The sequence below is a fragment of the Quercus robur genome, chromosome 2 (genome assembly GCF_932294415.1).
Source record: "Quercus robur chromosome 2, dhQueRobu3.1, whole genome shotgun sequence".
NCBI lineage: Eukaryota > Viridiplantae > Streptophyta > Magnoliopsida > Fagales > Fagaceae > Quercus > Quercus robur.
Window position 1 is genome coordinate 59,379,669 of NC_065535.1, and position 22,347 is coordinate 59,402,015.

General features: G+C 36.3%; 2 protein-coding genes across 3 annotated transcripts; both read left to right on the top strand.

Annotated features, from left to right (window-relative positions):
* Positions 1-4,509: 4,509 nt before the first annotated feature.
* Positions 4,510-9,243, top strand: LOC126714252 (protein EFFECTOR OF TRANSCRIPTION 2-like). 2 transcript variants are annotated; one of them, XM_050414305.1, is made up of 4 exons: positions 4,510-4,736; positions 5,495-5,863; positions 7,524-8,632; positions 8,819-9,243. In XM_050414305.1, the coding sequence occupies exons 1-4, from the start codon at positions 4,641-4,643 to the stop codon at positions 8,916-8,918; spliced, it is 1,674 nt and encodes a 557-aa protein (XP_050270262.1). In that variant the 5' UTR covers positions 4,510-4,640; the 3' UTR covers positions 8,919-9,243. The 2 variants fall into 2 exon arrangements, with proteins under 2 accessions (XP_050270262.1, XP_050270261.1); XM_050414304.1 differs by having other exon boundaries at positions 4,512-4,736; positions 7,524-9,243.
* A 1,300-nt stretch (positions 9,244-10,543) lies between these two features.
* Positions 10,544-13,423, top strand: LOC126714253 (serine acetyltransferase 5). The gene is made up of 2 exons (XM_050414306.1): positions 10,544-11,173; positions 12,753-13,423. The coding sequence occupies exons 1-2, from the start codon at positions 10,832-10,834 to the stop codon at positions 13,242-13,244; spliced, it is 834 nt and encodes a 277-aa protein (XP_050270263.1). The 5' UTR covers positions 10,544-10,831; the 3' UTR covers positions 13,245-13,423.
* The last annotated feature ends 8,924 nt before the right edge of the window (positions 13,424-22,347 follow it).

The window sequence follows — 22,347 nt, forward strand, 5'->3', positions numbered from 1 at the left end:
AGCACTTTGAGGAGATATTTAGAACTAGCCCCACTTTAGATATTTAAGCACTTTGTAGTGCCATCAACATGTACCATTCTGGATAAAGGATTGCACGCAGTGAGGCCATGTCAACTAATTTTCCACCTATGTGCTATGCTTCTATCATTTCAACTGGCGAAGGTTCAGCGATATCGGCCACCAGGTCCGTGAGAACCTGCCCCATGACAGAGGCACAAGATATATATTTGATATTAAAAGCCTCCAATATAGTTCTCTATGGAGCAATCTTCTGCATGGCATGCGCCATGGCCAAAATGGTCTCCACCAATGGTCGATATATCGTTGCATCGCCTCGGTAGGTTGAGCGTTCAACTCGCTTAGAACCAAGTTTCCCATAGACGACACCAATTGTAGAGTTACAATTTTGGGGCCCAAGCCTAAATTGTATGGAGTCTTGATCCAATGAGCCCAATACAATGAATTTGTAGATAATGGGTTGGAAACTTGGATCTTAGCGAATCAGACAATTTACCAACAGGTCTTGATGATAAAGAAAGAAAGATAACATAGATTTACTAGGAAGAGACGTCCTTGGATTTTATCCGAGGAGATTGATCCTTCTCATATATCGTTTGTTCCCCCTCTCTATTTTATACTATCTTCCTCCCATTTCCACCGTTCACGTGTAGATTTAGATTGGTAGTGCTGATACTTGTCCCATTAGTCCTTCCTAGAGTCGTCGGAAGTGGTTGTAAAGGCTCAAAAGCAGGGTTCAGTGAGTTGTAGAGCACTTAATGCAATAGTAGCAGCTTTCTCTTAGATATTTCTGTGTCTTCCTTTGTCCTTTTCATTCTTAATACTTATCCTCTTCCATGGAATGGTTCGGAGTGTCACTCTTAATGGCAGACCATCCCCTTTGTCCTCGGCCTTACTTGGCCAAGGATGAGTTCTTCCTTGGATTGGGCCCTTGGCCCAACATATACATTGGTATGGGTCCCTTGGTTTGTCACCCCTACAGGTATGAACAAGGATTTCTTGATCATCTCAAGGAAATGACATGATGGCCTCCCCTGCCCAACAAAAGATGGGAAACCAGGTAGGAATTTAGGTCAAGGTTTACTACTCGAAAATCACCCCTTCATCCCTTGACATGTTTTGCTAAATTCCCATTAACTTATGTACATGCTTGTGATTTGAGTTCTTCTGTTGATTTGTACTCTTCCTTTCTTTTTTTTTCTTTTCTTTTTTTTTTTTTTTTTTTTTTTTTTTTTTTTTTTTTTGTTTTTAACGATGTTTGTCTTGTGTTCCATGGTCAACTCAGAGTGACCCATCTGATTTTAGATTACATTCCAATCTCGTCCAGCTTCCAAGCGCCAAAGTGCCAGATAAAGGCGAGAGACCCTTGCCTTCATTTGATCAACACATGTGTTGTAGTGGTACATTCTTACCTTCAGCTAAGGCTTATAAGGCATGAGTGGGGCAAATCTTTCTTCGATGTGGGAGCAAGTCTCAAAAACTGCTCACGTCGCTTGCAAAGAACAAAGCTGTGCGGGTCCTTCGGCCCCAAAGCAAACAAAATGCTTGATGGTGGATCTTCCCCCACAGTTCTAATTTAAATTTACAACTTAAATTTTTTTTTTTTTATCCACCCGTAACCACCTCTAACAACTTGTTACTTAAGATTTGTTATAAAAATATTGTGGACATAACATTTCTCTAAAAAAGAGAGGCATGAATAATCATCATTACAAGTACAACCATTGATATTTGAGGCTTTTAAAAAAAAATTATTTTAGTTTAGTATCATAATTTTCCATTCATCTATTTTAAAAACATTAGGAAAGAAAAGAACAATAAACCGATTTTATTATCATTTTGTTGAAACCAAAAAAGAAGATATAGAGAGAGCTTACCCAATCGATCATGAAAACCTAATTAAATTACAAAAGTGAAAGAATTGTTGCATTAAAAAGAAAATTACAATCATAAATTAAATATGTAAGATGATGAAGAAAATTTGATAGAATATACCTTTTGATTGATGATGTGGTGTTTTATTAAAGTAGTCTTACTGTGCTGAAACTCACAGTGGTGATTTCTCTGTTCAATATGTGGAATAAGGAGGTGTGAGATGTTTAAGTTTCACATAATGGAATCAAGTTCTGTATTAAGGAACCTACCTTTGAATTGACTATTGTGCACTAAAAATTTGTGTCGAATTTGAGTTTACTGAATGCCTAGAGATTTTTCTGTTCAAAATAAAAGAGAATGTAGAAGAAGTAAGATAAAAAAAAAAAGAGAGTAGTGTCTGTTTAAATTTAGAAGAGGAAAAGAGATGAGGAAGAAAATAAAATGTGTCTGTTTAAATTTCAAAAATTATAAGAGATAAGAAGATTATAAGCTAAGAATGTGAATTTAGTGAGAGGTTTTAAATTGTGAGTTTTTATTTTACGAATTTTTGCCCCTTAATTGAAAACCTGTAAGTGAGTAGGGAGGAGATATTTTGAGATATTCAAGACTTAGGCTGGGTTTGGATCCAGCTTTTTGCGTTTGCGTTTACGTTTCTTCAATTTTTTTTTTTTTTTTTCCTCTGCTGCTGCGCACTCATTTAGGGAACAACGGCTACTGTTCATGTGAACAGTAGCCGGTAATTGTTGACTTTTCATTTTTTTTATTAGTTTTGTGGGTCCCGTGAACAGTGTACGGGACCCACAAATCTCACTTTTGCATAACTTTTTCATTAAAAATGGGTCCCACAGCACTATTCACACATTTAAAAATTATTTTGCTACAGTGTTTTCAGTTTTCAGTTTCAGCAAAATAAGTTCTATCCAAACACACCCTTAGAGTCCACGATTTGGAAGCCAGCTTAGAAGCCTTACAATTTTGAATTGCTTCAAATTAAACTCTAAATATTTTTATAAAAAAAATTTAATTAATTAAAAACATGGACTTGTAAAATTTTCAATTATTTTATAATCTAATCATAATATTTAGTTTTTATAAACACCACTTAGACTTGCATGATGCGATTTTTCATATAATTTAATTATTAGTGTTTTTATTTTACTATTTATTTAATTATTCAATTTTAATTATATTATTGAAATATTTTCTTTAGTTTAGGTATGATTTATAATTAAGCAGTGAATTGCACAGACATAATAATAAGATAAAGGACACATATTTTCCTCAAAATGATTTGAAGGAGTACTCTCTAACTTATTATAGGGTACGTAGTTTACATGACCATTTATGCGTATATGTTTTTATTGTTGCGTTCTTTTACAATATCTTTGAAGTACGGTATCCGCCATGGTCACAATCATATATTCCAAGCATTTTAATCTCAATCTTTTGTTTATATTAATTTTTTTTAAAAATAATTAGTAGACATTAAAAAATACACTATTGTGTACTATATTGCAAAAGATAAAGGAGTACCATCGTTTTTTTTTTTTTGAATTTTATTTATTTATTTATTTTTTTTATGGTGATAACTTAATGAATAATCTAAACAAACCATATTACTTTTTAAATAGGCCAAGTGCTATCTCTTTAATCTAAACAACTCATGTAGCTTCTAGCTTCGACCTTCTATGAGAGAGAGAGGCTTTGATATTCTTTGATGGGAGTTTTTTTTTTTTTTTTGATAAAATTAAAATTCAGATTGTGAAAGGTAGAATGGTAAGGAAGCAACTACTTGGAGGATTAGGGCTCTGAATTAAATTATAAGAAGCTTGTTATTAAGATAGCATTCTATTAAATAATCAGGTCAGATTAGTCCGTTAACATTTTATTTATCATGACCACTTAAGAATTTTAACACTATAAACCCATCATTCGACCACTTATATGTTGGAAATCACTTGTGACCTTTGGATAAGATTGGGTCGGTCACATTTTTTTAACTTACATCACATGGATGATCTTTTTGCGTGTTTATTTTATATACTTAAGATTTCTTATTCAATTAATTTTTTAAAGAGAGTTTTAACTTATAACGTCCAAACTTGATGATAGCTGTTTATCATTGGACCAAGACACACCAATTGAGCTAATTGAAACCCACTTTATTCGTTAAGTTTATATTATTAAAAATTAAAAATACATTTAATCATTTAGTTTAGATCACTTTAATCATTTCTCATAATTTTAATTTATGTTTGAGAAGAAAAATTGGTTTTACGCAATAGATTTTCATCATCTATAATATTTATAAGAGGATTCCCCTCTTTGGACGAGACTTTTATGTGGTTTAGAAATACCCATAAATCTTAGATTTAATAGGAAAAAAACTTGAAGATAACTCGGTAAAAATATATTTCCAACTCCACTTAATATGCTTATAAAATATGAGACTCTCTTACCAATCCATGTCCTCAAAGCAAACTTATCCAAAAAAAAAAAAAAAAAAAAAAACTCATCCCACGTTCAAAGCGCATAATCTAAAGTAATTCAACTAATTTATCATTTTTCAATTTTCATGATATTTGAGAAATATTTATTTTATACTTAACATATTCAGTACTCAGTAGTGTAGCCTCTAGCCTAGGTTCGACTGAAGTCCCTAAATTAAACGGTAGCGCTATAAAAAAGGGCGTGATCAACGGTCAAATTGATTCAGGTAGGGCTAAAAGCCCAAAACCAAAAGGAAAATGATTGCCACAGCAAGCAGCGATTCTCTCACCACCAGGTTAAAGAGGGAGGACTGTAATCGCACCAAGCACGACTCCGTCTTCTCCAATTGGAAGGCAAGCCCAATCTCTCTCTCTCTCTCTCTCTCTCTCTCTCTCTCTCTCTCTCTATATATATATATATGTGCGTTTTTATTGGGTTTGACTTGCCGAGTGTGATCAGATGTGAATCAGTGTTAATAATCTCCGAAATTTTCGTTTCAATTCCTGGGAGTCGATTAACGCGTATCTGCTTGCAGATTCTGTGCTTATTTATTCACACTTTTATGCCCATAGCATTTTCAAAATTACTTTTTTTTTTTTTTTACTTTGATTCTCTAGGAATTCAAAATTTTCCCCCTTTTATATGATCTAACAAGTTGGTAACTTTACCATGATGGACATTACCATATGCTAGTTTGAATTTTTACTATATAACTCTTATTATTTCTCTTGAGGAATGAATTTATTAGCGGAAAATATAAGTATAGTGACAGTGCTTGGTACAAGTTTACAACCTGTACAAGCTGTAAAAAAATTGCAAGCATAAACTTTTAGAGCTACAATTCAGCAAATAATATAGAGGAAAATGGCTTAACTGGGAAAATTCAGAAAAGGGTAAGCCCCATTTTTGACAAATGGGGTTTGCTGTAGTTTGCACTGATTTTTTTTTTTGTTGGATTTAGAATAGCAGATTTGTCCTTCAAACAAAGACCCCACATTTCTATAATGCCCTCCATGGATTCTAGTGTTCCTTTTTTCAATCCATATGTGTAGGTAACTCCTTCGGGTGTGTTATTTTCATTTTGGGCTATTGTTTGTGTTTCAACTTTTAGGTTCTTGTTGGTCCTTCTGATTGGGAAGACTATTCACTGGGAAAGGATGGGGCTGCAAGGTACAGAGTTCATAACCTGCCTAAAAGTTCTGGTTCAGGAATATATGAGCTTGGGATTACTGTATCTCAGACCGGGTTAGGGCGTGAGGTTGGCAAGCTTGATCCGGACCGGTTAGTAGTGACTTACCTTGGTCAGGCTGACAATGTTAGGACACGACTTCAGCAATATGGACGGACAGGTGCTCATTTGGGAAATAGCTACGCAAATGGTTGCGCAAATGACTCTAAGAATGTGTCTCTACAAAAACGGCTTGGATTGTTTGATGAGATATTGTCAAGAGGCTACCCCATTGTTTTTAGATGGGCTCCTGTAAGTACATCTTTCTTGTGTTAATTCTATTACTCGGCACTGCATTTTTTAGAAAAATGAAGGGTAGCTTGTGAACAGAATGAGTTTACGAAGCTAGATGAGATCATGAGAATAGACCCCACTGTATATGCTGATTGATCATAAGCTTCACCCCTTAGGAAGATTTTGATATTGAAACAGTCCATTGTGTGTGATCAGCTACTAGAAATGTTATTGTGTTACGGCGTTATGGAGTGTTTGTTTGACGTTACTGACTCTGCTGTACGAGGTGTCATTAAAGTTTCTGGTTACCATTCTTCAATGTTGTTACCAACTGTACTTTTGCTGATGTATTTCATGCTGATGGCCTCTTGCCAATACCGACTGAGACTAGTTGTACCCTTGGGTGAGGGATAATTTTAAAGTGGCTGTTCCCTTTGCATTCACACAACATATTTTGGAATTAACTTAGTGAGAATATGTAAAGTAACTTGTGTGAGGCGCTGCAAATGTTGTTTTAGAGAAAGTTTCACAGCTTTTATTTTCTTCCTTAAGATGATGTAGAACATCTATATATATATATAATAGCAGAGACCTCATGTGGGAAAGTATAAGGTTCTGTCAAGTGACACATTCTATGTAAAAATAATTGAAATATTCTCAAGTGCCACATTAGGGATAAGAACAAATTAAATATTGATTTTTGTTTCATTGGTTTAATGTTTCAAGACTTTTCTAATTAAAAAATAAATATTCTTTATATCTTTTGGTTCAATGTTTCAAGACCTTTCATTCCTTACACATACGCACAAATCTCTTTGCATTTTAATTCATCATTTTCACCCCTTATATATATACCCATAGCCCTTCATACCATCAAATGTCAAATACACACAGACCAAAAATGATGTCATTTACCTTCGACCTTTTGACGACACCTACCTAGCTCTAACATTGTTATTTCATCTAATCCTAACCCGTATGAGTTGGCTACAATCAAGGAAGGGGGCTTGCATTTTACATTGAGTAACAACAGCAATTACGATTTTGATGTCAAGGTTAGACATTGTGGATATGTGGGTTTTGTAAATTATGTGATTGATTGTGGGTGTTTGAGATTTGTATTTTGTTTTAGAATTTGAGGAGGAAGAGAAAGACACATTCTATACAAACTTTTATTCTATAATATTCCTCCAAAGTTGTTGTTGTTGTTGTTTTATTTATTTATTTATTTATTTTTTAAATTTCTTATTACTTCAATGGAATAATTATAATGGATATATGTGTATAATTTATAATTGTTTCTTTTTATGATGAACTCATTACTAATAAAGTTCTATAACAATTATGCTATGATACATATACAACATTTTTCAAAACCATCTTACATAAAACATTACAACATTATCCATGCATCGCCATGCATCGAACGGGTAACTTACTAGTTTCCATAATTGTTAGAGGAATATCAATAAATCTTATCTATTTATTTATTATCCACTTATCTATTTATTTGATTATCTCTTGTTTTTGTTTTGTTTTGGTTGTTTTTGGGAGGGGGTGGTCTAAAGGAAAAGTTGACAAATATGTGCCTGCCTGTATGTGGTCTGATAAAAATTTTGACTGTAATATGAACATTTCAATATAACCTCTTCTTTTTCCTTTATTGCTTGTTGAACAGATGGAAAGCAAGAGGGATGCTGAGAAAACAGAAGCTCAGCTCCTCAACAGATTTGATTATGCGTGGAACACAAGCTTTAATGGTGCACGACGCCCAGATGATATCCTTCAGAAACTTAACAAAATTGCTTCAGGCACTACCAGATATCCTAATATTGTCAGAAAACTTCTACCATTTAGTCCGAAGCAGGTGGGCATCAGAATCAAAGCAAGCAAGCTGCCCTTACCAGAGAACAAATTGAATACTTATGCTGATGAAGAGAGCTACAATTTCCTATCTCGAGTTTTCAAATTTGGCAGATCTCAGCCTCGGCTTGTACTTGATAGAATTGGTGTTATTGAGGACAAGACTAGTTTTTGTGGGGTGTCCTTAGGTGATGGCTCCGTTTGTAGGAGGCCACCAGTTGAAAGAAGAAAGAGGTGTGCTGAACACAAAGGGATGAGGATTAATATGTCCATCCCAAAGGTGGTTACAGAAGGGAAACCAAAGAGCATTGTAGGCTCAGATTTCAGTACTATTGCTGACAGAAAGAGCGGCAGTGACAGTGCACAAAATTTCAGCGATGGCACAACAGAGCTTCAACCTGTTCCTGTTAAATGTCCTGTTAGTGTTAGTTTTACCCCTATATGTGGAGTTCCCTTGAATAATGGCTCTCCTTGTTCAAGGCAACCTGTTAAAGGGAGGAAAAGGTGTGATGATCATAAAGGCATGAGAATATGTAGATCCATTTCTGAGTCAGTTACAGAAGGAAAATCACAATATGATCATGATGTGGATTTGGATTCCAGCTGTCACGATGCCTTATCTTACAACCAGAATTCATCTGCAATGTGCAAACCTGGAATGGTGCAACCTCGAGTTTCCTTGGAGAAACTTCTTGTCAGCAAAGGCTACGAAACTATATGTGGGGTGGATTTAGGTTCTGGGGCTTACTGTACAAGACAACCTGCTAGAGGAAGAGTAAGGTGTGAGGAACACAAATGGTTGAAAGTTAACGGGTTAGTGTCGAAGTTAGAAGCAGAAGATAAGTCCCATGTATCAGGCCTGGGTTCAAAATTAAGCACTTACAATGACTGCAAATATGGCAATTCCACTACATGTGGAGCAACCTGTCATGATGGTTCTCTGTGCAGAAGGAAACCAGTGGAAGGAAACAAAAGGTGTTGGCAGCATGAAGGCATGAGAGCCGGTAGTTCCTTCTCTGGGTTTGACTCAGGGATAAATTCACTCACATGTTCAAAATTAAGCACTTACAATGACTACAAATATGGCAATTCCACCACATGTGGAGCAACCTGTCATGATGGTTCTCTGTGCAGAAGGCAACCGGTGGAAGGAAACAAAAGGTGTTGGCAGCACAAAGGCAAAAGAGCTGGTAGTTCCTTCTATTTTTGAGAGTAAATGATTCAATTCTTGAGAAGAAATTCCATAAATTAGAGATACATACACTTCAGAGTGTTTGTTGATGTCCTGCGCGATGCTTCTAAAACAGTTTGCTTAGCCAGAATCCATTATCGTAGGTTGAGATCCTGGTTTTATACATGGATGTCCCCGCTAAATTTATACTCCTATGTAATATGCTGTAGCTCTTTGTATTGTATCCTTAGATGCCTTGTAACCCTTCACTGTTTTTTTTTTTTTTGGAAGAAAGAATGTAACCCTTCACTGTTGTATCATATGTTTCTAATAATTTTATTTAAAAATTCACTGTTGTATCCTATGTTATAATCCCATTACTTAAAATTTAAAGAGAAAAAAGTATAGGTTTTGCAGGAATCTAGCAACCCAAATAATGTGTAATTTGTAGGAATGATTGTACTATTTTATTTACCTAGTCGATTTACGGTTTGATATGCATGCACGTTATAAGTTCATTTTGCAATAATTTAATAAAAAATTATTTTTAAGACATAGCATGGTTACAAACTTGATTGTAATTAAGGCTTACAACTAACAATAGGAAGATAACACGTCCTACAACTAACAATAGGAAGATAACATGTCCTTATATTGCACGTGATTCACTTCAAATGATTATATACAATCACTTAAATATGGTTAAATTAGTGAACATATGTCATTTTTCTGTTGTTGATTAGCTGGTTGCATAGAATTTTGTAGCCAAGATTTATCTTTTTAAAAATTATGTATTTGTTTTTTTTTTTTTTTTTTGCTGAAAAAATTATGTTTGTGTTGGTACAATAATTATCTACCAACTGCGTTCTTCAAATTAAACAAGAGGCTTGTACGCCTTTTATATTCAAGGGCATCCATTAAAAATTTCAGTGTAAAAAAAACTAAATTTGCTCTGCAACTCATTTCGTCCACTCGTTTATTTGAAAATTATGTCTAGTCAACAATATCTTTGTGCACCGGTTAATTTCGAAATATTTTTTTAAAAGAGAATTATAACATGTTACTAACTCGCGACTTGAATCCTTTTATCTATAGATCTCTAAGCACTTTGTGTATGAAAGGATGTCAATTCAACAACAACGCCTTAGACAATGTCAAATTTTATAATGTATTAGATTGGTCCTATAATTATTAGTCTTATTTTACACGTGTCATTAGCAGAAGCTACCAAATTGCCATAGCAAACCCCCACTTCGTAAGAGTATTTACATCCATTATTTTCAGACTATTTTATTTTACTATCTCAAAATTTTACTTTATCAATTATCTCATCATTTTACAATGAAAAATGCTAACGAGTGTTTGGACACTGGTTAAGAATCCAATTAAAGAAAGTTTTGATATCACTTTTATGGAAAATAAAAAAACTGTCAAAATATTAATTGTTTTTTTTTTTTTTTCCATAAAAACTTTCTTTAATTGAATTCTGGCACTCGTTAGCATGACCTTTTTACAATCAACTCAATACTTCAACTTTTATTTTCCTATTCTACTATTAAAATAATATATTTACATATTAAAATAATATAATGTCGCTACAGTACCATCAGATATTAAAAAAAAAAAAGCTACAGTATCAATAAAATAATAATTTGTGATAGAGAAAAGTTGCGACTATGCCCAAAAAATTTGGCATATCCCATGTTTACCGGTCCGGCACTGAGCTGCTTTTGGGCTGAATTGTAAATTAGAGGTTACATTTGGCATATCCGACAGCCAGTGGCAATGCCTGAACCCCTCAAAAGTCAAATCCAAAATTTCGACATTCCTTTAAATTAACCAGCCATTCATTTGAAGATAAACCAAAATTTCTCATACACACACGAACACTACAGTCTTTAACAGTATCATCAAATCAGAATCAGAATCAAAAAAAAAAAAAAAAAAACGATATGCCGGCGACGGAGGAGGAGGACGCGTGGGTGTGGAATCACATAAAGGCGGAGGCGAAGCGAGACGCGGAGGCGGAGCCAGCGCTGGCGAGCTACCTGTACTCGACGATACTGTCGCACTCGTCGTTGGACAGATCGCTGTCGTTTCACCTCGGCAACAAGCTCTGCTCCTCCACGCTCCTCTCCACTCTCCTCTACGACCTCTTCCTCAACGCCTTCTCCTCCGACTCCAACCTCCGCTCCGCCGCCATCGCCGATCTACGCGCCGCCCGCGAGCGTGACCCTGCCTGCGTCTCCTACTCCCACTGCCTCCTCAATTATAAGGGCTTCTTATCCTGCCAGGTCACCCCAGACTTTTTTTATAAAAACTTTTCACCATTTCTCTTATTTATTTATTTTTGAGTTGAACCCATTAATTAATTTAATATCTTGCTTCGCTTCCTTACATTAGGAATGATAATTGGTTTTAAATTATTATAAATTAGGTAGGACAAAATTTAGTTTTAAAATTAGTTATAGCATAAACCTATAATCTTAATCAATATTTTTTTTATCGGATATGAATTTTGACAAATCCACATTTTGATTACATTTTCTTCCTTGCTGGTAAAATTTCTAGAAAATTAAGGATTAGTAACTATGTTATCAATAAATTATTTAAATTATAAATTTTTGTAGTTTAAAATTATACATAAAATATAATCTTATAAGTTATATAGTAAATAATTTTTTATTGATATAGAATCTGACATATGTATTGTAAAGAATATGCAATCCAACGGTTAGATTTTTAAAATATATAGTAATATTAATGATATTGAGTAAGATTGTAGTTTTAGGATATAACTAATTTTGTAATTAAACTTTATCCGATTAGGTATTTTTATCGGATAACAGATTTAATTACATATATTTGTCTTATTTTGAGTGAAATTTTATTTTTTGCTAATCTAAAATTGTATTTATCTCTTATTATTATATTTATTTATTATTTCAAAAAGAGAGACTAAATTTAATATGCATCCTTAAAGTTTGGGATATTTTTCATTTTATCCTCTACAGTATTGAATTTTGGATCTTATAAAACTACGTCGATTTGAGTTGAGGTGACACTTAATAGACACCTTATCATGGTGTATGAATGAAAGGGCTTAAACCTGAACAATATGTAATGTATAAGATACGGATCCAAAAATTGAAACTTTTATGGACAAAATCAAAATTGCTACAAACTTTAAAGGTGTAAATTGCAAAAAAGAAGAAGAAGAGAGAGTAGGTTTTGTATCATATAAGTAAATTAAAGCTAGCCAATAACCTTGTAGATCAATGCTTTCCTTAGGAGAACCAAGTTCGAATCCTCCTCCCCCAATGTTGGAAGTAATGAATTATAATTTTTTTTTTAAATTAATTAATTATAGATTATGTCTGTCTTTTGAAAATTTAATATTCATTTACAACGATAATTACTACTTTTTATTATGAAGAAATGTCTTGGTAGAAACAACTTTAGGCAGATTTAATATGTTTGTAGAATGTGGAGTATAGAATGTAGAAGAGAAGAATGTTTGCTAATAGTGGAAAAGATTGTTGGAAACTCTGATAAATATTGTTACCAGCGAAGAAAACTAAGTTCAGTGCACTTTTGTTGGCTTATTTTAGAGTTTATACTAGTGATTAATTGACATCTATGTGTTTGGAAGCAACAAAGAGTATGTGGTTTATTAGTTAATAGTTTAGTGCATTGTTAAAAGATACATTTTCTTCTTTGTGGGTTTGTTTTAAAATCCAAATGGCCGTTTTCTGTGACATCAAGCAAATGATATTTTTTGCTTTAAGAATGTGAGTGATTACAATGATCTTTTTCTTTTTAATTTATTTATTTTTTAAGCTGTGTAGTTTTGTTTTTGTATGTACTTTTTAGGCTCACAGAGTGGCTCACAAGCTGTGGGCTGAAGCACGGCGGCCACTAGCACTGGCACTTAGCTCCCGAATATCTGATGTGTTTGCTGTTGATATACACCCGGCAGCAAAGATAGGGAAAGGGATTTTGTTTGATCATGCAACTGGCGTGGTGGTGGGTGAGACAGCAGTAATTGGGAACAATGTTTCGATCTTGCATCATGTCACCCTTGGTGGGACTGGAAAGGTTGGAGGAGACAGACACCCCAAGATTGGTGATGGAGTGCTGATTGGGGCAGGTGCAACCATTTTGGGGAATGTGAAGATAGGGGAGGGGGCAAAAATTGGGGCAGGGTCAGTGGTACTGATTGACGTGCCACCAAGGACAACAGCAGTAGGGAACCCGGCGAGGCTGGTGGGAGGAAAGGAGCGGCCGTCAAAGCATGAGGATGTGCCTGGAGAGTCCATGGATCACACTTCTTTCATCTCTGAGTGGTCAGACTACATAATTTGAGAGTTTGCTCCAGTTAATGTCACATGGAAGCTGTTATGTAGTTCCATATTCAGTTTGTTTTCGTTTGAACCCCAATACATTTTGCTGGGTTTGAGACTGAGACTCTTGTGGATGAGGCTGTCTTTGTGAACTTTGTCATTTTTTTGGATTGAAATGCAGGCTTCTTAGGGTTATTGTAATTGAGCTATGAATTTATCATTCATCTATTCTACTGGTGATACTGACCTGTAGAACCATCCAAATTTTTTTCCCTTTTGAATGGTTAATTAAGGCATCACCTTTTAGTCAAGGTTTTACCCAAACACTAGACAAAATCTAATAAGGACATTTCTTGAAATTGTATGTAAACCATTCTCGAATGCATGAAGAAGCATCGTCAAAAGTCAAAACATGTTTTAAAGAACTGTTTCTGAAAAAAAAATCCAATTAGGAATGATTTCATGAAAATTGTTTTCTATATTTCATGATGTTATCTACAAACTACAAGCAACATTAAAAATTTGTAAGCTTTTGTTCCTTTGTAAACATTTGAATAATAAGTTCAATGGACTCGTAAACTTTTGTTCCTTCGAAAACACTCGAATAATAGGTTTAATGGACTTGAAAGATGTGTTATAAAGTCAGAGATTCTAAATTTGAAATTGTAGCAGGCCATGAAGTTTGAAATTGTAGCAGGTATTCAACTAAAAGTCTAAAACACGTTTCTCAAAACTTAAAAACGTGTCAAAGTAATATGAAAACAACAGGCATTCAACTAAAAAGTCTAAAACACGTTTCTCAAAACTTAAAAACGTGTCAAAGTAACGTGAAAATAGGTGTGTGGCTGTGGAATTTTTTTGTTTAAAAAATATAAAAGATCTCATCTCTATCTCATCCCCCCATAATAAGAAACACAAATGCCTTAGATCTCTTCTCAACTTGTCTTTCTCCCGTTCTCTCTGTCTCTGTTTCTTTTCTCTTTTTTTGAGAATCTTACCTCTTAGTGTGGGTTTGGATACTGCTTATTTTGCTGAAAACTAAAAACTAAAAACCAAAAATGATAAAAAAAAATTTTCAAATTACTGTTCACACCAAAAACACTGTTCATTTGCCTATACATGAATAGTGCAATAGGCGTTGATTAAAAAAAAAAAAAAAAAAAAAAAAGGCAAAAACGCGTCTGCGTTTCACGCATACGCAATCCAAACACTCTCTTAGTCTCTCATACAACAAGTAGATCAGAGCACACATCTCTTCCTTTTTAAGCTTTCTTCCTAAGCAAACTGATCTATCAATGGTAGATCTAACGTCTATCTAAGGTTTGAGCTTTTGTGATGAACGAGCCTAGCCATCGGCCATTTTCAGTGAAGATTTATGTGGGAGGAACCGTGAGAACCATTCACGGTTTTGAGAACCGTGAGGTTCAACCCTGGTTTGAACGGTTTCTTGACTTTTTAGTATAGAACGGTTTTAGTGGTTAAAAGAAGCGTGATGTTGAGGGGTTCGAGGTTAACCGGGTTTAACCATACAGTTTGGTTCGGGTTTGAAAACCTTGATAAAGCTAGGTGGCTTTGATGGATATACTTCAGAGTTCAAGGTGAAGGGTATTAAAAAACAAAAAGTTCATATTGCTGACCAATAAAAAACCCCTAGAAAGCTAGACATAGGCCAGATATACTTAACCAACTAACTATCGTAAGATCAAAACAGTAAAAATACCATCCCCTTGGAGCCACTACTTTTGATAGTCTTTAATACCAATTTAAACTAAGTAGATTGCATTTGTCTACATATTTGTTCATGCATCCTCAAAAAAGATAATTTTCCTAAATATTACCCAATTCAATTTTTGGATGAATTTCTTCTCCTTAAACCTAAATCTTATGTAAAATGATTTCTATGACTTTTATTCTTTATATTTGCCTAACAATCTTTTTATGTGAAATTTGGGTACCTTGACTCGGTTGTTGAGAGATCTAATCTACAAAAATACATGTGGAGATAAAATCAAGACCATCGCTTCTCTTTTAGCCCCTTAATATATATATTTTTTTTAAATCAAAATTAAAAACCGATCCAACATACCAAAACTTAGTACCACTATTATATACTGTTTACTTTTAAAAGAAGGCTTCAAAACGTGAATAATTAGAATTTTAAGTATTAAAAAAAACTTTATTAAAAAGGAGAGTTTCAAAAGGTTTCTAATATATTAAGATACAGGTGATATAATAAAATGATAAAATATTAATCATTTTAAGGAAAAAAATAATATATCAAAAAAAAAAAAAAAAAAAAAGCTAGCCTAGTGGTTGCCAATTGCCATACTTGACTTTGATTTAAGAGAGACTTTAGATTTTGAATCCCACTTTTGCACAATTGTAAAAAGTTGTTATGTTTATGGTCATGTTTTTTTCTTTGTTTATAACAATCGTTTATTTATTTTTTTTCATGATATAATATATAATATTTTATTTTCAAAAAATTTATGAATTCTTAAACTACTGTCCACCCGAGACTTCAACTTGTGGAGAATTTTTTCGGATTAAGCTATTAGTTTTGGATTAGATGAGAGAAAACTATTTTTGGAACTAGCCAAAATAGTTATTAGTCATAGATTAGATTTGAAATCATCTCGACTTAAATGTTAGCCACCGATTTCTCAATGTCTCAAGTAGCTTGAGTTGGTTTCTCTGTAGCTAGGAAAGCAGGTTTTTTCCTCCTCTCCTAGGCAGTAGAATTGTTTGTCCCTTCTCGTAAGGCTCTTCTTCCCTCAGTAACAACGTTACGTGTAGGGCTAATGGTTTTTTCTTTTTTCTAGGGTTTGGGAAATAGTATTTTTCCACGGTTTTTTTCTTCTGGCTGTTGCCTTCCTCCTTTACTTTTTCTCTCCGTTTTTCTTTTTCTCTTGTGTTTTTACTTCCCTGAGTCTTTTTTCTTTTGGCACCATGGATGGTCTCACAAAACACTGGAACTGCCTTTCCTTTTCAGAAAGGGAAGGCGATGACCTTTGTATTAAAAAAGATTGTCTATCTCAGGAACACATTATAGCGGCATTTTTTCTTACACGGCGAGCGTTAAATACGAAAGCCGTAGCTAGGACTTTCAAGCCACTTTGGCGGGCTAAGAGGGTTTTTAAAATTCAGAGAGAAGGGGACCACAAACTTCTCTTCATCTTTGATAACCAAGAAGATGTTGACAGAATTTTGGCTAATGAACCATGGAGCTTTGACAAATCTCTGGTGGTTCTGGAGAGATATGACAAAAACTCACCCATTAAAGAGCTCAGTTTTGATAAAACAGTCTTTTGGGTGCAAGTCCATAATATTCCCATCAGGTATAGAACCCAATTAGTGGCTGAGGACATTTGTGAATCAATTGGTATGGTCCATCGCTCAGAGGAGAATTCTGAGGGTGGGGGGGGGGGGGGGGGAGTTTTATGAGGGTTAGAGTTACTCTCGACATTTACCAACCACTGTGCAGAGGTCGGGTTATAATACTTGAGGAGGGTGGTAAGGTATGGGTGAATTTCAAATATGAGCGTCTACCGAACATTTGCTACTGGTGTGGATGTTTCGACCATAGTGACAAGGACTGTGATCTTTGGATCCAAAGCAAGGGGTCCCTGCAACTTGAGTCTCAACAGTTTGGCTCGTGACTTTGGGCTGTACCAAGTGCTTCCTCGCATAATAGAGTGACTCGAGTATCGGGATTCTACGAGGGCCAAGAGGAAAATCTCTCTAAGCGGCGGAGGATGGCGGAGCACCAGAAACCAATACCAGTTGCCACATCGAATGCGAAGTATCAATTAGAAAAGGAAAGTCAAAATATGGAAGCTGAAGATACAGGAATAACTGATATTAATGCAGCAGGGTCCACGGTTTTAAATAAGAAAAGGGAGCAGAGTATCCGGGAAACCGAGATTAGTGGAGATTTTTTCTCCCAACAAATCAAGGACATTGATAAGGAGATTGGTTACAATGAAACTTCCCTATTATCAGATACAAATTCTTTTGTCGGGAACAACATCACCCCTGATGCAGCACATGACAGCCCACGTGAACCTCTAAAAGGGCCACGTGACTCACTTCAGGTCCACACTTCACCTCTAAAAAATATTTCTAATATTGCTAACCTATCTGATGATGCAGATAAACCTCCATACCCGACGTGGAAGCACCTGGCACGCCTCTCGGTCAGCTCCCAAGCCACACCAGATGACTGTATTGGCTGCAAGCGTCCAGTTGACATGGTTATTGATCATTACGAGTTACCAAGCAAAAAGTTGGTGGTTTCAAGTAGTGATAAAGAGAACTACCCTGTATTGGCGGCGACTGGTTTCCAGTCCTGCCAGTCACAATGAGTTGCATAATTTGGAACTGCCAGGGGCTTAGGAACCACCGTGCAGTGCAAGAGCTTGTGGATTTAGTGCAGGCAAAAGCTCCCTTGCTCATGTTCCTGGCCGAAACATGGGCGGACGAAGCTAGGCTAAATTACGTTAAAGATCGCATTCGGTTTGATCAGAAGTTTTTTGTAGAATGAATAAATAAGGGTGGAGGTTTAGCGTTGTTTTGGAGAGATGGAATTGAAGTAGAGGTTGAGACATCTTCGCTGAATCACATTGATGCCACAATCAACAAAAGCTCAGACAAGCCTTGGAGATTTACAGGCTTCTACGGTGAACTCGAAATGCAGAAGAGGTTTGAATCCTGGGACCTTCTCCGTCATCTTCATCGTCAAAGTTCTCTTCCTTGGCTGTGCGACGGGGATTTTAATGAGATAACTAAGTGAACGGAAAAGTCGGGTGGTAGGCTAAGACCATCCAACCAAATGCAGCAATTTAGAGAAACACTTGACGAATGTGGATTCATGGACCTTAGCTTCATAGGATTTCCTTTTACATGGAGTAAACACTGGCAAAATGGTTTTTCTTTGTGGGAGAGACTAGACAGAGCCGTTGCTTCCCAAGAATGGTTCACGTCTTTTCCTGGCACTAAGGTACATCATATTGACAATACTACATTTGATCATAAACCTCTGTGGATTGAAATGGCTGACCTAGATTTACAGAGGAGGAAATTTTTTTTTTAAATTTGAGGAGATGTGGCTTGCAGACAAAGGATGTGGGGAGGTTGTTGAAGGTGTGTGGCTATCTAACTTTGGTGGGGTCGAGAATACACGGTTGCTGAGGAAGATTGATTCATGTGGTAAAGAACTTACAAACTGGAGTCAAAAAAACTTTGGTTCAATCCGTAAAGAATTGGCCCAAAAAAGAAAGGACCAAGCCCGATATGAGAGGCTGGTGCTACAAGGAGGCAATGCAACCCGATTGCTTGCCATTCAAAAAGAAATAAATTCCCTAATGGACAAGGAAGAGCGCATGTGGAGACAGGGTCCAGGACCTTATACTTGAAAGATGGAGATAGAAATACCCGGTTTTTTCACTGTTGGGCTACCATTCGCAAGAGGCGTAATACTATTGCAGGGATCAAGGATCGGTCAGATCAATGGTGTAGTCAAGCAGATCAAATTGCTAATGTTTTTGAAGAGTATTATTAGGAGTTATTCACCTCAGCCAATCCCGAAAGTATGCCTAATGCTCTTAGCTCCATTCCTCAGTTGGTGACAGAGGACATGAACTCCACTTTGACTGAAAATTTCCAGGCTTGGGAGGTTGAAAGTGCTCTAAAACAAATGGCGCCCCTAAAGGCACCAGGACCAGATGGTATGCCCCCTTTGTTCTTCCAAAATTATTGAGATTTGGTTAAAGGTGATATCATTGACACTATCCTAAATTTCTTAAACTCGAGCTCTCTACCTTCACCCCTTAACCACACTTTTGTCACATTGATTCCTAAAGTTAAAAATCCGGAAAGAGTAACTGAATTCCGACCAATAAGTCTCTGTAATGTGCTCTATAAGATTTTTTCGAAAGTCTTAGCTAATAGATTAAAAAGAGTTTTACCTCTTATTATTTCTAAGCATCAGAGTGCCTTCCTGAAGGGTAGACTAATTACAGACAACATCTTGGTTGCTCTTGAGACTTTACATTACATGAAAAATCATAACTCCGGAAATACAGGTTTCATGGCTCTTAAGTTAGACATGAGCAAAGCGTATGACCGGGTGGAATGGTCTTTTTTGAAAGATGTCATGGTGAAGATGGGTTTCAATGATAAATGGATAGCTCTTATTATGGAATGCATTACATCGGTGTCTTATTCTTTGCTTGTGAATGGTGAACCATACGGACATATTACTCCCACTAGAGGTATTCGTCAAGGAGACCCTCTCTCCCTATATCTTTTTCTTTTGTGCACAGAGGGTCTTCACAGGCTCATCTAGGCTGCAGCCAATGATGGGGACATTAGGGGTGTCTCAATTTGTCAGAATGGTCCTAAGCTAACTCACTTACTCTTTGCAGATGATAGCCTTCTTTTTTGCAGGGCTACCAAACTTAAATGTCAAAAGGTACTTGAAATACTCTCTACTTATGAGAGAGTCTCAGGCCAAAAATTAAATAAGGAGAAAACAGCTTTGTTTTTCAGCAAATCCACCCCTTTGGAGATGCAATCTGAGATTATGGAAGAACTTGGAGTTTCAGAGTTGAAACACTACAAGGCGTACTTGGGCCTACCGGCTTTGGTGGGAAGAAATAAGAGAGCCAGCTTTGACCAATTGAAACAAAAAGTGTGGAAAAGACTACAAGGATGGGAAGGAAAATTATTATCACAAGCAGGAAGAGAAGTCCTAATCAAATCAGTTATTCAAGCAATCCCGACGTATGCAATGAGTTGTTTCAAATTACCAACCACCCTATGTCATGACATTGAAACTCTTGTTCGGAAGTTTTGGTGGGGTCAACGGGGAGACCAGAGGAAAGTACATTAGGTGAGATGGGAAGAGTTGTGCAATCATAAAGATCAAGGAGGATTGGGGTTTAAGGACCTCACCATGTTTAATGAAGCAATGTTGGCGAAACTTTCATGGTAGCTTCTCCATGATGACAATTCCTTGTTCTTTAGGGTGTTCAAGGCGAGGTTTTTTCTAAATGGCTCTATTTTGGATGCTAAGGAATCAGCCTCTGCCTCATATGCATGGTGAAGCATTCTTATTAGGAGGGATGTGATTTTAAAAGGTGCTTTGTGAAGGGTGGGAGATGGCAAAAAAAATCAAAATTTGGGGCGACAATTGACCGCCAACAAAATACCAGCCAAAGGTTACTTCCCCAATGATTTTTGGGCAACAAAATTCTGCAGTGGAGGTTTTAATAAACCAATCAACCCGTAGGTGGAGGAGTGCGGTGATTGATCACTGTTTTAACTTGACAGAGGCAGAGGCGATCAAAAGCATTCCTTTAAGTTCAACTTCCCAACCGGACAAACTCATATGGCCCTTCACTCCTACGAGCCAATATTCAGTTAAATCTGGGTATAGATTCCTCTTCGAAAGCAACAGTCCACAGCCACTCTCAAACCCTTCCTCAACTCAGTCCATGGGCTGGTGGAAAAAGCTGTGGAAAATGGAGGTCCCTAACAAAGTGAAGCACTTTGTGTGGCGCACTTGTAGAGAAGCTCTCCCAACCAAAGCCAACCTGAGCAGACGGAGAATTATACCTGATGGAGTGTGCGATAGGTGCGAGAGGCACAGGGAAGACAGCTCACATGCTTTATTCTTTTGTTTTGATGTGCAGGTAGTTTGGGCTTCGGATCCGAATTGGCAGTGGCTCTTGGATATGCAGGGACAGACAGCGAAAGAGATTTTTGTACGTGCTTTGGAGGAAGACAAGGATGCCACTCTATTGGCATTCACGAGTTGGGCGATATGGAATAGAAGAAACCAGCTGCGGGTCGGTCAAGCAGCATGTCCACTAAATTAGATTTTAAACACTTCCAAGGAACGAAGAATTGAGTTTCAACTCCTTCATCCAAGCCACCCGAAGCAGCAACACAGAAAGCATACGAGATGGAAACCTCCAGCGAAAGACAATCTCAAGGTGAACTATGACGGCGCAATCTTTCAAGAGCAGGGCAGAGCAGGTATCGGTGTAGTTATACGCAACTCAGCATGTGAAGTTATGTCGTCCCTATCACAGCAAATACCTTTGCCAACCACGGTTGCCCAAGTTGAAGCAATGGCAGCGCGAAGAGCAGTGGAATTTGCGCAGGAGTTAGGCATTTCTCAAGCCATGATAGAGGGTGATTCAGAAACCATCTGTAAAGACCTCTTATACCCGAGTCCCTCCTTAGCCCTTCATGGACTCTTGATTCGGGATGCACAGGATCTAGCTCTCTCTTTTACAAGCATTACCTTCGCCCATGTCAGTCGTCAAGGAAACATTGTACTGGCAATTTTGAGCCAAAGTTTAAATTTCTGGATGGAAGATGTACCACCAGATATTCTCCAATTTGTACAGGCTGATTTACCAGCCTTGTTTGCTTAATAAAAATTGAAGTCTTGAATCTCAAAAAAAAAAAAAAAAGTCTCAAGTAGCTTAGCTTATTGTTTTGGAGGTAATTATGACACATGGTAGTTGTTGTTGTCATGATCTACCTTCCAAGTAATTACCATACAAATTGTTATTGTGAGCAACTGCGCGCTCCCAACCTATTTAAATTTAATTGGGCCAAACCCGTGTGGATGGGTGGAATTTTGTTGGTGCCTTTCAAAATTTCAATTTGACTTATTACTTTTCCTCCCTATATCAAGGGTTTACATGAAATCACCAAATATTTTATTTAACCCAAAAAAAAAAGAAAAAAGAAAGCTAAATAAGAAAAACTTCACTTTGTTAATTTGAAGAAAATAATATACATCAATTTGATTACGGCATTACTTGACTTTGGCTCTAAATACATTCTCCGATCTACGTGCCACCCACAACGTGATCTACTTGCATCTCCTACTCCCACTGCCTCCTTAATTACAAGGGCTTCTTGTCTTTCCAGGTGAATTAAAAAAAAAAAAAAAATTTACCATTTCTTTGTTAGAGTGAAAATTTGTCTCACTCAAAGTGAAGGGTTATATATATATATATATTCACAACCTAATCACCTTTATCTCCAAATTTCTGAATCTAACCTTAGATCTGAAACAGGGTGTTCTAACTGGACTAATGCCTTTT

What these genes read in the sequence shown, in the direction of transcription:
- LOC126714252 (XM_050414304.1), top strand. Translation starts at nt 4,641, where the DNA reads ATGATTGCCACAGCAAGCAGCGATTCTCTCACCACCAGGTTAAAGAGG. An exon ending in CCGTCTTCTCCAATTGGAAG is followed by an intron (nt 4,737 to 5,494) that starts GCAAGCCCAATC and finishes TTCAACTTTTAG; the next exon opens with GTTCTTGTTGGTCCTTCTGA. An exon ending in TTGTTTTTAGATGGGCTCCT is followed by an intron (nt 5,864 to 7,523) that starts GTAAGTACATCT and finishes CTTGTTGAACAG; the next exon opens with ATGGAAAGCAAGAGGGATGC.
- LOC126714253 (XM_050414306.1), top strand. Translation starts at nt 10,832, where the DNA reads ATGCCGGCGACGGAGGAGGAGGACGCGTGGGTGTGGAATCACATAAAG. An exon ending in AGGGCTTCTTATCCTGCCAG is followed by an intron (nt 11,174 to 12,752) that starts GTCACCCCAGAC and finishes TGTACTTTTTAG; the next exon opens with GCTCACAGAGTGGCTCACAA.